The sequence below is a fragment of the Ctenocephalides felis genome, unplaced genomic scaffold (assembly GCF_003426905.1).
Source record: "Ctenocephalides felis isolate EL2017-DRISC unplaced genomic scaffold, ASM342690v1 CF-g0.4_SCAFFOLD_01886, whole genome shotgun sequence".
Taxonomy (NCBI): Eukaryota; Metazoa; Arthropoda; class Insecta; order Siphonaptera; family Pulicidae; genus Ctenocephalides; species Ctenocephalides felis.
Genome location: NW_020538040.1, coordinates 85,427,621 through 85,440,521, shown reverse-complemented (window position 1 = coordinate 85,440,521; position 12,901 = coordinate 85,427,621). Strand labels below are relative to the sequence as shown.

At 29.8% G+C, this 12,901-nt stretch overlaps 2 protein-coding genes across 3 annotated transcripts in view; both read left to right on the top strand.

Annotated features, from left to right (window-relative positions):
* The window catches only part of LOC113377013 (pickpocket protein 28), a 226,726-nt gene that overhangs the window by 118,681 nt on the left and 95,144 nt on the right, over nucleotides 1-12,901 (top strand). For both annotated transcript variants that reach the window (XM_026617174.1, XM_026617173.1), the window contains exon 4: nucleotides 7,429-7,540. The gene's annotated coding sequence lies outside the window, so the exon portion shown is untranslated. The remainder of the gene's footprint in view (nucleotides 1-7,428; nucleotides 7,541-12,901) is intronic.
* On the top strand, nucleotides 623-1,167 carry LOC113377015 (enhancer of split malpha protein-like). Its single transcript, XM_026617176.1, has one exon. It carries the CDS (start codon nucleotides 697-699, stop codon nucleotides 1,165-1,167), a length of 471 nt encoding a protein of 156 aa, XP_026472961.1. The 5' UTR covers nucleotides 623-696.

Genomic DNA, 12,901 nt, shown 5'->3' with positions numbered 1-12,901 from the left:
TAGAAAGCGCTTGATCATTGCACGTGCATATCGAGGGATAATTTGCTAAAGCATAGGAATGCGAAGACGCGAACGCATATTAATATCAAATTACAGTTTCGCATCAAAAGTAACGGGCAATTTTCGAAAACCACGTGCACTTTGGGTTACCACCCTCACATATAGAGCACACGTGTGACTCACCCCCTCGTTTTGATATCGTGTTCGGACTTGATACACGCATACATTCGACGTATATGTACCAAAATCTCTTCTCTCGCAAGCCAGCTGTCGTTCCAAGTGTGGGAACTCGGTTCGCGGACGCTTTCCCACGATTTTTGCCCATACGATCAACTTGTTTGTGTTTCGGGGTACCTTGAATACTCATCGACCCTCGTCCCTTTCTCGCAGCCGCGCTCTCGATGCGGCTCTCGCTCTCGCACCGCGCCACGACGCACCTGCCCTTTTTACGCGCCCCCATTGGCTCGCGTTTCCAATGCTCGTATATACAAGTATCTCGGGAATACACTGACTATATACAAGATTCGGGTAGTTTCGGGGGCGTGACGTCACACGAACAGGGTATATAAGGCCGACCAAATCACAGATCTTCACATTACCACGTTTAACGTCGTACAGTAAACATTCAGAGTTCTTACTCAACTAACTAACAATATTATCAATTATCCAGTGATATTAATTATAACAAGTGTCAACATGTCTGCATTTTACGAAGAATACGCAAGCATCGTCGACAACGGTTACAACAACCGTAAAGTCGCTTCAAGAAAAGCGGCTTTCCGTATTAAGAGTGCTTTGAAGCCTTTGCTCAGTATGCTGAAACGTCGTCGTAGTGCCAAGAATTGTGCTGTGCCAGTGCCACCTCCATGCGAAAGCCTGGACAATTCAGCTAATGAACTCTTGGAACAAAGATTATTTGCTGAAATTGATTCATGCAGACCTGGTGCTGCAATCTGGACTCAAAACAATGAAGATTCCACTTGGGAAGCAATGTCAATTTACCCCGGTGCCCGTTATGTGCCAGTACGTTTCGCAAGAACTGAAGCCGGTACCTTCTTCTGGACTACCATCGCACCAGAACAAGCCGACCAGGACCTGCTCAGACCATCACACTGTTACACCGAATGTCAAGCTCCCTGCATGCAAGACCGATGGGTTCAAGCTTAAATTTCAATCAACCCATTTGCCTACTAAAACTACTTATTTGCGGCAGAATGAAAAAGGAGCTTCCTGACAATTTGTGATATTTCGATTTTATGTGAACCTCAGAGTTCGTTGTGATCTTCGTTGCTTTAACTTTAACTATTTTAATGTTATTAGAATATACAAAAACAAAACGTTTTACTATATTTTTAATTATATAATTATTATAAAGAGATAAATTGCAATATTTGCAAAAAAATGTCTTCCATTTTTATATTTTACTATTTATGTTAAATGTTATTAATAAATAAATATTATTATTAAACAAAATTATATTTGTTCTCATTATATTTATATGTGTGCAATATTATTTTTTACAGGTTTTTTTTAATATATAAATTTTGAAATCATCATATTTTTATATAATATACATTTTTTAATAAGAATCATATTTTTATACATCAATTCGTATAAACATTTCTAACTTGGAATTCAATAAAAAAAAGTGCTATTTTTGTTGTGTGCTGTATTATATTTCTAATACAAATTCATATTCCGAAAGTTTTATAACTAGTTTGTTATATGCGAGGGTTTGATTTTTGAAAAGATTTCCTAGACTTGTTTTTTGAAAGGGTCCCAGAGTACAAAAAAAATCTTTAGAATTATAAATGTGCTTAAAATTCTTTGTAAAGAAAACTAAGTAGGATCCCAGCACGAAACCCAAGAGTTTCTTTATAAAAAAGCTGTCGCCGTCTCATTCCCTCGCGTTTCGGCTTTAGCGCGGCACTCTTCTTGCATTCGTATAAGGTTCCGTGTTATATAATACTTTTTGAGCGTAACTAATGTTTTTTGTATGTTTCTTCCTAGTCCTTTTCTTACAATAAAAATATCCGATCCTTCTAGGTTCTAGGATTTTAGGCGGGCTTCGAAGACCGCATTCCTTTCTAGGTATAATGAATAGATGTAAGGCGAGATATAACATTAAAGCAGGTACATTTAGACAGTATCGCTTCTGGTGATATTTTATTAAAAATTACATCTTGACGTCGTGGTATATGCTAAGGACATTAACATTTCAAATGCATAAAATGACATTAGGAACGTTCATAGCCGTTAATCATAATATACGGAACATTCACTCATCAAAAAAAGCTGTTGCAATCTCATTAGAATCTCATTGCATTCCCATTCCTGTTAGAATTTCCATGTAGATCAGGAAAGCTTTCTAATAGTTTAATAACGATAATATTGCGTTTATTGCACACATTGTTCATACTGTAATTATATTAATTATTTTGTATGTAAACATACACGTTCATGCAAAGTTTCAAGTAACTTTATAATATGAATCTGAATAAGAATCTACCACGTGGACTATTGATATAAATTATTCCCTTGTTTTTTGAATATAAAAAATATTGGAAAATATATTACTGCAGTATGGGGATAATCTGAATTTATGTATTATTTCTCAAAATATATTTGCATAAAAATAATTTGGTACCAATTTACATTTGAGGACAATATTATTTTGCTTGGTGATTTATAACAAATTATAACAGAAAATAATCATAATTTACAATTGATGATATAATTACTTCAAATATAAGATTTTATTTAGCAAATCTGCTTTTTGATACACTGATTATTTTTCAACATAACCTTGGAATTTATTATACACTAGCCGGCCCGACAGACTTCGTCCTGTCAAAAAAAATTGTAATGTGGCGGTGTTTTGTGCCTACCTTTTTTCTATTCTTTGCAAAAAATTATCCTGAACAGAACCCTGGTAATAATTCGCTGTGATTAAAAATAATTAAATAAAACACTATAAGCATTAAGTAATTTTAATAATGTAAATCATAATTCAAAAATCAGTACAATTTTCATTGTAGGGCTTTGTGATAAACGATGTTTTTTGTTTGATTACCTGGCGCATAGACAAACAAATCTGATGGTTTTCCAATACGGGAACAAACAACATACAGTTTTCCATGTGAGAAACATGGGTTTTCTAAATTAATACCTCAAACACTTAATGATACCATAACGCACTGGAAACGCAATGGGATGCATGGTGCGAGAACATGTTCTGCTTTATACTATCCTTTCAATATAGTTGGTCAATATTTCGCACATTATAATTGCCGATCCACCCTTTCATTGAAGATTGTGAGGTGACAATCCTAGAAAATCCAGCGAGTTTAAAAACTCCGGTGGATCGTCTTGGTTAGTTGCCGAATCAACTGATTCGCCTGTAATTTGTTCTTGAATTTTGAAATTTAATTCATTTACATCAATGTTTTTGGCTGCCAATATAGCTTGATTAATAGAACGATATTTCTATGTTTATATAAATATATTTAAAATTAGATTATCAAAAACTACACAAACTGTCATGACATATTGATAGATAGATCATTGTTTTTTTTACAAATTGCGTTGCCTACTCGATTAAAGAAGAAAAGGGCTGTTTTTAGGGTTTTCCCGGCAATTATTCGTTTTTTTCTCGCCGTAACAACCATCCTTGGACTTCAACGAACATTTTAAAAAAATAATTGGCCAAATTGGTCCAGGCGTTGTTGAGTTATGCGCTTACCAACACATTTTGCGATCCATTTTTATATATAAGATTAGATGGGATTTTTCAATATGCATGTTGTAAGAAATAGATTTATACACTTGTAAATGCCTTACATTAAAAGTGCATGACAAAGTATGTAAAAGGCTAGTATCTAGAGTAATAGAGAATATATACCAAATAGATAAAGCAACCTAATTTTTCAGAAATTATATACATTTTATAATTATATGCACTTTTTATTTTCCCATAGAACCATTAAATATTATATCACTGCTAAAACCTTGAAATTTTATCAAATTATATTTATTTATTTTGATTTTGATAATTTCCACATGATGTAATTCCCAATCGATGTGACCTTAAAAAACATATTTTAATATCGATTAAAATCATAGGTGCATATAATTATAAACATTGTTATATCGCATTCTATATCTGTTCCAATCACAATCATAAAATGATCTTTAATTAAATATTTCGAGTATGTTTTCGTCTATCGTAAACAACACGGAATGCGATGCTCTGATAAGAATTAACAAGAATGTTACCATGTTACCAGGTAAATAAGTCAATTAATTCACGGTGCTTTAATTAGAATTTGATCACGATGTATTACTAATTGAAATCACAAAGTATGTAGGCGTGTTTATGTAAATATTTAAAAAAAGTGTAATCAGTGAACTAGGATTAATGTATCAATATTGAGAACTTGGCTGATTTATTGTGTACGCCTTCCACGTAAACGTACAGGTAGAGATTGGAAATAGGAAAGGTTATTATACTTTTTATATGAAAGGAGAATAATTTACCTGTTACGAACGGCGTGGAAAAATATTATTTATGATTAAAACCACCGTAATCCATAACAGAGCTTTATGTAATTAAAGGTATTAACATTTTTTCCCATATATATTAAAATATAAATTTAAATTATTTATTTTATAAATGGATGCATAATAATGCATAAATAAAATGTTTGTTCCATGGAGTTGTAGAAAATATATCAAATTATACATTACAAAAAATAATTTATTAGAAGATTAATGTAATTGAATCAATTATTATTAACTTATAATATTATGTATATATGAGAACTCTACAAGTAGACGTATTTTCTTCAAAAATTATATTTTTCTGTATTATAAAAGCATTACAAAAGTATTTGTTATTTTAATAAAAATAAAGAATATCACTCGTTCATCTCAAATGCCAAAACTTAATTTTCTGAATAGTTGTTACCCTGAAAGTATTATTTGGCTCTTATAATTCAAAACATTGGTCTTCATTGTATATGTTATGACATAAAAACTTTAATTATAGTGATTAATTTATCATAAAATAATCAATTGACTATCATATGAAAAACATATATGATAGTTTACCAGCAGAAATTTTTGCAGAATTTATGTTACCATTATTTGCAGAAAGTCCAGTTTGGCTTTTTGCAGTGGATGAAATTCACAAGTTTTTTATAAAATAAAAAAAAAACAAGTTATAAAATAGACTTGTATAACAGTCATGCTTATTTAAAATAATTATCTATTTAGATAATAAATATGTAGAGTTGTGTGAACTGAATGAATATAGTGGTGTACATTTTTGTATATACATATATGTAATACATATATATATATATATATATATATATATATATATAGATATATATATACATATATATATATATATATATATATATATATATATATATATATATGGGTAGAGTGGGGCTTAAAAGTCCAAGGGTAAAAAAAGTTTACCACCGATATCTAAAAAACGAGTAAAGTTATGATTTTTTTAACAACAATATTTAAAAGTAGAGAACTAATGTATAACCAGCCATAGCATTAAATCAAGCAAATCAGTTGTGAGCACTGTTGTTTAGTTTTCAAGACTTTAATATAGTTTTATAACATACCTTATTTAATTGTTTTGTAATATTTTTTTTTAAGTTAGATCTAACAGTTTTTTATATAACCCCTTACATGTGAGTGGAGTAAAAAGGACAAACTGGACCTTTACCCTGGCAAAGGTGTAAACAATAAAAAAACAGTAATTAAATAAGTAAATCAAATTAAAAGAAGCAATTTACAATATATAAATTAAATAGTTATTCCAACTCTGCCTATAAATATTTTTGATAAAATACCGGATCAAGGTTATAACTATGTGATCTTTGTAAAAACTGTTTCCAAAAAATTTTTATTTTGCATTGGTTAAATAATTAAGCTATTAATTTGTAAAAATTTTTAATATTAAAACTAAGACATTGTATTTGGTTGCCCGATGGCTGTCCCTATTCACCCTGCCTATGAGGTAAAAAAGTACAGATAACAAATTTTTGAAAAACTAGTTGAAATACATATTTCTATAATTAGGAATTAACTAATTATTTTACTGAACATAGTTCGATAGTTGTATGTTTGGTAGGGGTTAAGCATTATGACTTATAATTAGTCAAATTGGACCTTACTGCCCAGTCCTATTTCATATATAAATATAATTATATTATTCATATACACTAAACTAGCTAAACTTCTTACTATCGCAATTAAATATGTAAAGAAATACAGAAAACTAAATCTTTAGATACGACATTAAAAAAGTTGTAAAGATAAATGCCGAACTTGATTTATATTTGCTTTTAAATCAATTGCCTGTCTTCCATGGGAACACTTTCATATATGTCGTGTATAATAAATTCTCTTACATTTCATGAATATTACTTCACACCTGCACAAACAGCATATTTACTACTGAAGATATCGCTATTTTATGATATTTATCAACAAATCAGATTTCTTGCGCGATAGCTTGAACAAATCATGACGGAATATTTCCAAGTTCGTTGGAATATTTTTCAAGCAATAATATGTTGCTAAGTCAATTTGATATTTCCAAAAACACTGCTGACCTAATATTCGAGTTTTTACCATTTCCGTTCGTTTTGTTCGAAATTTATCTTGATTGATTGCATAAAATAACGATAAGTGTAACGAAAGTTTCTATTATGAAACGCACAATTCTTTATATATCGATTCATAGTTTTTAATTAAATTCTAAAAGAAAACACAATTACAATGTTCAATGAGTAACAAGTATCAGATTAACAATCTGCAGCATTACATTCTTCATATATTTCAATAATTTAGCAACTGTCGATTTTTTTGTGTACTAGTTTACCGCTGGTTAATTAGAACTGTAAATTAACTATATGTAGAGTAAAGTTATAGTAATATAGTAATAAGTTAATAGCTCATATATTTATGACAATGCATTTCAAATCTTTTTTTAAATGTGATTTAGTCATAAAAATATTTGCTATTCGAACATGTTCATAATATCTTTGAAAAAATCAATCTTTGAAGCTAAAATTATAATACATTTTAACAACCAAGCAGGATCTTTTATAAAAATATAAATTTTGTAATATAATGTTTTGTGTTTTTTTTATATTTATGGTATGATTTTTTTCTCACGTTTTTCTAAGCAAATAGTGATTATTGATTATAATAACATTTACTCTCATAATAATTAAAATAATTAATTTTATTAAGAGTTTTTGATGAAGGAATACAATAATTATCTATAGATTTAGAAGTATTAGTTCACTTGGTCTACGTGAATTTAATAGCAATTGTTTGAATTTTTTTATCACTTATATATTATAAATATATTTGCTCATGTAATTTTTTATTTTTCAGAAATCTGTGCAAAAAATGGCCGTTGTCTATCACAGTTGCTATTGTCCTAAACAAATATATAATACTATGAAATAGCATATGGAATATTGGAGAGCATCATAGACCATAGATGGTGAGTACATACTAATAATATTTTTGTATTTAATTGTAAGATATGCAGCTCAAAATGAAAATTAATAGACATAAAACTCATTGCAAGCATAATTTTCTTAACGAATTTTTATCACCACTTTCTTAAATATGGCAAAATATTATTCAAAAGATCTATTAATACAACTCATTGATTGAAAGAGATTAGTTCGTAGTATATCGTATATTAGTTCGTATAGTATATAGGTAGATTTAAATTGCAAAGTGCGCATCTTTTTTTCTTACCATGCTATAATATTATAATTTGATCATTTTTCTAAAGATTTCTACTTTATTATTTGCCTTTGAAATTGATAAACCTTGTCATAATCAGAATATCATAATCAGATGATATATCAGATATATCTTCTATATCAGAAGAAAAGCGTCGATCTTCAGAAATTCAATTTTTTGATAATGAGACTATATTCGCGAGATATGTTTTATATGTTTTACTCGTACTTTTCAGTATTTTGTCCTTTGAAGTTTTGTCTTTATCTCCTTCATTAAATTTAGGGCTCAACTCTCCGAATAAAATAGTTGCCGACTGCCGATCTTTTTTGTTATAATTGCACAAGTTGGTAGTTACATATATCAAAAAGCTATGTCTTCGCCGTTTAATAAAGCAATTTACACTATATCAATTTTTAAAACATAACCTCCTAATGCCACAAACGTCAGAGTATAGCATTAGTTTGATAACATGCACGTGTTATAAGTGCCAGAAAAAAGTTGCAGTTATGATCACATTGTTAGTTGACATATGTACCATTTGGAGGTTAGGTTTTAGAAGTCGATATAGCGTAAATCGCTCGATTAAAGAGCAAAGAAATTGCTTTTTGACTGTTCGTGACTACCAACTCATGCAATTATTCAACAAAATAGACAGGCAATATAGCATAATTACCTGATCCAGAGAGTTGGCCACTTAATGTACTAACGCTACATTCTCAAAAGTCCTCTATGTTAGTGAGTGGAGTTGAACTCCAACAAGGATCAGGAAAGTTTTATTAGTTGTTATTTATTTTTTTATTGTTATTTTAAATCCATAATTATAGAAAGTTTCTCAATTAAAACATATTTTTTATTAAAATTAATGCCACACTGTGATTAGGCAAGACTTCTAAAGGGCCGCCCATTAGTCACGTGATCGATTTCAAAGAATTTTTGGAGCCCTCCCAGTACTTTGGTGATATTTAAAATTTTCACCTCCTTCACCAAACATCACGTGCATTTGTAGAACGTAGAGCAAAATCGTAAAATTTTAATTTTTTTTTTTTGATAAGTTTTTGATTTCTTTTTAAAACTCAAGAAAAAAATAAACACACGACATCTTACTAGACCATCCCCTCACGTTTTATTTCAAGATTTTTTGTCAATCTCCCCCCTAACCAAAATACCGCAGAAAGCTTCAAATATAAATTTATCAATAAAAAATTACTTAGTAGTGTATATTAATCGTTGTACAAATATCATTGCCCTTTCTTCAATTTACATTTGATGAACACACTTTCCCCATCATCGGACGCCAATTAATTCTTAAAATGCATCCGTTCCAGTTGTGAAGTTTTATATAAACATATATCGATTATTCAATGTATATAAATCGTCGTTCAAGCATTGTCCGTCAGTTTTATTTACAATAAAGTATTTGTTGCAGCTCGTAAAAGAATTTCGCAATTGGATTCTTGTTTCATTCATTCAGCCAGCGCGATAAGTATTTAATCTTATTAACCACGTGTTTCTTGGCTTCGGCATCGTAATTTTGTTCGCGTAGGTTCAGCACTTGTCCGAAGAGTCGGAGAGGTTTTCGATAATAGACAGGTTCAAGGCAGGTTGCTAGTTGTATTTGCTAAACGATGTATTAACAGCAATGTGTGTATTTATATAAAATCTTTGAAGGCATTCATCAAATAAAAAAGGAGAGTGGTGCAACGCATCGTAACTTAATGTTCTAAGATTTTTTGAGTAATTTGATTAATTTTCAAAGCAATCGCGTTTCGTAGCTGTTTTTGAGAGTCTAATAGTTAAACATTACAAACTTTGCTCGGTAACCCATAGAAATGTACACAAAATTTGTAATTAATATTAAAATCTCTATAAAATATTTGATAATTTGGTGTGCACATATCTAATGATCACTTGACCGCCAAATAGCATTTGTTTTAACTTTTTTTTTATTTTTGAAACCGCTAGGCCCGTCTGTCCCAAGAATTCACCAATTCTTCGTTTCTTCACCAATTCTTCGTTTTTTGAATTATTCAAATCGCTTCATCCGTGTTCCCGAAATTTTCGACAAAAATTTGTATCCGCACACACACACATACACGCACACACACACATACACACACACACATACATCCATTTTTTCTAAGGTATACCAAAATGTTCAGAAGGCTTTGAAACGTAAAGATATATAAAAATTTTCATTTTCGATTTTTTTGCGATTGCTATAACTTGCTCTACGGGAAGTTAATAATAAGTCATCCCTATTACATAAATTCTAATAATAAAGTAATCAAATATGGATGGATCAATCGTTGGGTTACCATCTAAACGACGTAGCAAAAGTTTCAATTCAACAGCTCATAGGACGTAAGGTTCTGATTGCTGTTAAAATACGAAAAAAGTATCCGTGTTTAATTTTATTTAATGTTTAATTTAATTTTATGAATGTTGTGCTAGCTCTCCTGCTAAAACTTGCATGTAAACACATTCGCGTGCAGCGCGAGTGGTTCTATCACTTCTTGTTTTTCAATTGTTTCTCGTGGCTATGATGGATGTAAAATAATGCATACCGAGTACCACCAACCAGTCCAATTGCTATTAGAATGCATTATAAGATTGCACGACAAATGCGTATTACTTTACCTAAATCAGTCATTCTAAAACTTTGATATTTACTTTATCTCATAATTAACACTTAAGCAGTTCTATCATTTCAGTAGCAAATTGCAAGCCCATGCAATGTATGGTCGTCTGTGGCTCGATATGGTTTTAATATACTTATACAGTTATTTAATAACTTAATGTTTATCAATATATTTATTTGTACAATAAAACAAATATCTATTTGGAATAAAATAAATTGCTGAATTGAATGAGAATTTGATATCAACGGGATAGTGGTAACAAACTTCACATAATACAATATATATATGAAAGTTATTCACATTTTTTTTAAATTTGTATTTAAAGATACTGAGAACTTCAACACAATATTATACATGGTGCATATGATTGTTAAAAGTTATTTTAAATTTATATCTTAATATTTACAAAATATAGAAAATCTTTAGTCTTTAATATAAATCACATAAGTAATTTGAAAGTTTTAATCTTTTTAGTATGGGACTTAAAGTTTAACACCAAAATATACATATATTATGAAGATTTCTGAGAAATTTTTGTAATTTTTATACATATATCAAATATCATTTGCGGATTCAAAACGGCTGCTTTGAACTTTTTTTCTCCATGAGTTCGAAACTCTTGAACCTGCTTGTTATAAACTAATAGGCTAATTAAGAATATATATTTATTGGTTATTGATTATGTATTAAATTTAGTTTTTCTTAAATTAAAATATAATTTTTTTTCACAGAGATGGATTTTGTTTTTGTTAATAATAATTAAATTGTCTACTGATAAAAAATCAAATTGCGTCTAGAAACGTATGAGAGTTTATTGAAAAATATAATTTAAAATGGGTTAATTATATATTCAATAACTGGATATAGGCTTGTTAAAAAACATTCGGTTTTAGTTAAATATATATTTCTTATATTTAATATTTTATACACTTTTCAATGCTCAGAACATATTGTTCTAAAATTGTTATTGTTAAAAACAGTTTTTCATTTTTCATTTTTTTTGTTATTTCAATAACTTTAGTGAAGATAATAGCTAAAGCTAAAGCTTGGATAGCTATGTTCTTTTTATCATGTCATCGAAATAATTAGGGCGTTTCTTTGGCGTGATGGTTTAACGCGCTGCCTCGTGTGGACGGGGTCCACAGAGATATCGTGCAGCAGCGATGTTCATTTCAATTAAAAATAGCGCATTTCGGGCACTGCAGTGTGAAATAGCAATAGGAAGTCTCTCACACTATTCTTTCCTCAATCGAGTTGCAGTTTAAGTTAGCTCACAAACCTGCGCTAGGGCAGTACTACCCATTATTATTATTATCACCGAAATAATTGGCGAATATGATTATAAATGAAAATTACCTGTTTCTCAAAAAAATATTGCCTGCTAAGCTTATATGATCTCTCTGAATGAGAGGATTAAATAATGTATTATGAATATATTGTATTATGAATACTGACTTATTATTATCATAGAACTTATTATTATCATAATAATGAATCTATTATTCGTATTAAATCTCAATGCTCATTCTTCATGTCAATTGATATTATTCAACAGCTATGCAAAAACTGTTCGCAACACTCGATGTGTTTATTATAAATGTTATAAATAATAATTAGTTGCCATTAAGATTTGAATCGACACGAAGTCATTGAAAAACAAAACCAAACAGCGTAGAGAATTAGCGCGCGTTGTAAATCTTTTCCAGCTCATCTAGGGCTGTTAAAACGAGAGAAAATCGAATGCAATTTATTATTATCAATCAAAATTGGAATTTCATTTTAGTGTTATTTGCTTGAAGAAATTTATCAACTTGTAGACATAGTCACAATCAATCTCTTTTACTACAACAATAGAAATACAGTTATGTTAACAATCTCTATGAATAATTAGCACCAAGCTGTGCCAATGACCAAATCTTCTTTATGGTAAATCAAAATTTTGTTGATGCGTTTTGGCACATCATTTATGGTTTTGGATCATATCTCACCTAAATCAATATATTTCGAAAGCGCAAGATATTGACTTTTATTTTGATTCGACCAATTGAAAATTTAAAACCGTTATGAGATACGATATGGCTCATTAGAAAACCATTTTGCGCCAGCGAATGAATAAAAATATTATGTCAAGCCAAAGTATGGAATTGACGTTTAAAGAAAGTTATTGAATATCTGAAATTAGTTATTAGATACATATATGATTATAAATTCGATAGTGGTGTATTGTATAATGTCTTGTCTTATAAGTGCATATTCAATTTTAATTCGTAGGCACTAGTTCCGGGATTGATATCAGTTAGTCTCTTGAGGAAATATATCTCAAATATTATCTCAAGCGAAATTATTCTCTCGGGGGTAACACTGCAAAAAATAAGCTCATCACTATTCGATATTTATGTAATACCTATACTCTCCAAATAAAAGTAGAGTGAGTAAAACTTCTCAAAGAATAACTAGGTTAAGAAGTGCAC